The 1,362-nt window shown below is 37.8% G+C and overlaps 1 protein-coding gene across 2 annotated transcripts in view; it reads left to right on the top strand.

The window, feature by feature from the left end:
* The window catches only part of zcchc7 (zinc finger, CCHC domain containing 7), a 70,582-nt gene that overhangs the window by 50,745 nt on the left and 18,475 nt on the right, over positions 1–1,362 (top strand). For both annotated transcript variants that reach the window (XM_032543399.1, XM_032543405.1), the window contains exons 8-9: positions 303–401; positions 790–907. In XM_032543399.1, coding sequence (XP_032399290.1) covers positions 303–401; positions 790–907 — 217 coding nt within the window. The remainder of the gene's footprint in view (positions 1–302; positions 402–789; positions 908–1,362) is intronic.

Here is a 1,362-nt window from a genome sequence, read left to right as displayed (position 1 = left end):
ACATACACACACACACACACACACATACACACACACACACACACACAGGGTTTGTGTGACGGTTACTTATCATACAGGGTCATTACAGGCCCCTAACTATAGCCTCAGTAATCACTGGTGTATATCAGCACCCAATATTCATCGTACAATACACATCAGCTCATATCAATAGAGAGCATGGGAATGAGAAGAGGGAGAATGGGAGACAAACTGAAGATTTATCAATAAAGTTTTTTTTATAGAGACAAAAATATTTTGTTTTTTTGTAACAAGCTCATTTCATTTTCTCTGTCTGTACTTAGAATGAGGAAGGTCCTCCTGTAAAGCAGCAACGAAAAGAACACCAGAGTCGACACCATTCCTTCTGCTACAACTGCTCCAGGAAAGGACACTATGGCCATGTGAGTAACTTACCCCATCTTGATTTTTATTTAACAACCTTTAACTTCATGTGTCATGCATGCTTTTTATTCAGGTCTCAAAGCCAAAATAAATGCATTAAATTTTCCTATCAAGTTTTCATTTCCATAGTCTTCCAAGTGTGCATAGGTTAAACCCCTACAATATTATTCCAAAATCAGCTTGTGGTGGCCTAAGGGTTTGAAACACTGACTAATATATATTGCAAGGTCCCCTGTTAGTGTTTAGCGGGTACCTTTTACTGCATGCCGTCCTTCTTCTCTTTCTTCCCCAATTTCTTGTTCTGTCTACCACACACTTTAAAAAAATATTGGCCAACCGAGCACATCCACAGCTACATGCTGACATGCATTTGTGTGTTTTCTTCAGGCGTGTAAACTGCAGAGGATGTTCAATGGGACGTATCCCAGCACCCCATTCATTAACCACTATGACACTGCAAAGGACATCAAATGCAGACAAGACTGGATGAAGTCAAAGGTTAAAGGTAAGTCACTCACAGAAACAAAGACACAAACATTCTTCTTCTTTGTTATGACTGCACTTATCACTTCTTATATGTGGCCTTTAAGCACTATAAAGGGCTGACATGCGGAATAAGTAAATTACTTAAATAAAAAGTACCAATACATTGACGTAAACTTACTCCATTGCAACCACTGCATTTTCAAATCCTGTCAGCACAATAGACTTAAAGTATCCAAAGTAAAAGTATGAGTACGGGTGAGGCGTAGGAGGATACTGTTTAGTATTTTAATCGTGAGATGATTAAGGGGAGAGAAAAGAAGAAAAAGCAAAGCTATGCTGCACAAATTGCATTATATTGATTTCTTTTTTACTCTAATCTTTGCTTTTTTATGAACTATTAGTTATGTGTACCACTTTTTTAATAACACAATTTTTCTGCCACGTGGCATCATTTTGTCATTGATTACATCCCAG

This window comes from Etheostoma spectabile, chromosome 2 (genome assembly GCF_008692095.1).
Source record: "Etheostoma spectabile isolate EspeVRDwgs_2016 chromosome 2, UIUC_Espe_1.0, whole genome shotgun sequence".
Taxonomy (NCBI): Eukaryota; Metazoa; Chordata; class Actinopteri; order Perciformes; family Percidae; genus Etheostoma; species Etheostoma spectabile.
Note: the sequence above shows the minus strand (reverse complement) of the source record. Positions and strands in the feature narration are given on the sequence as shown.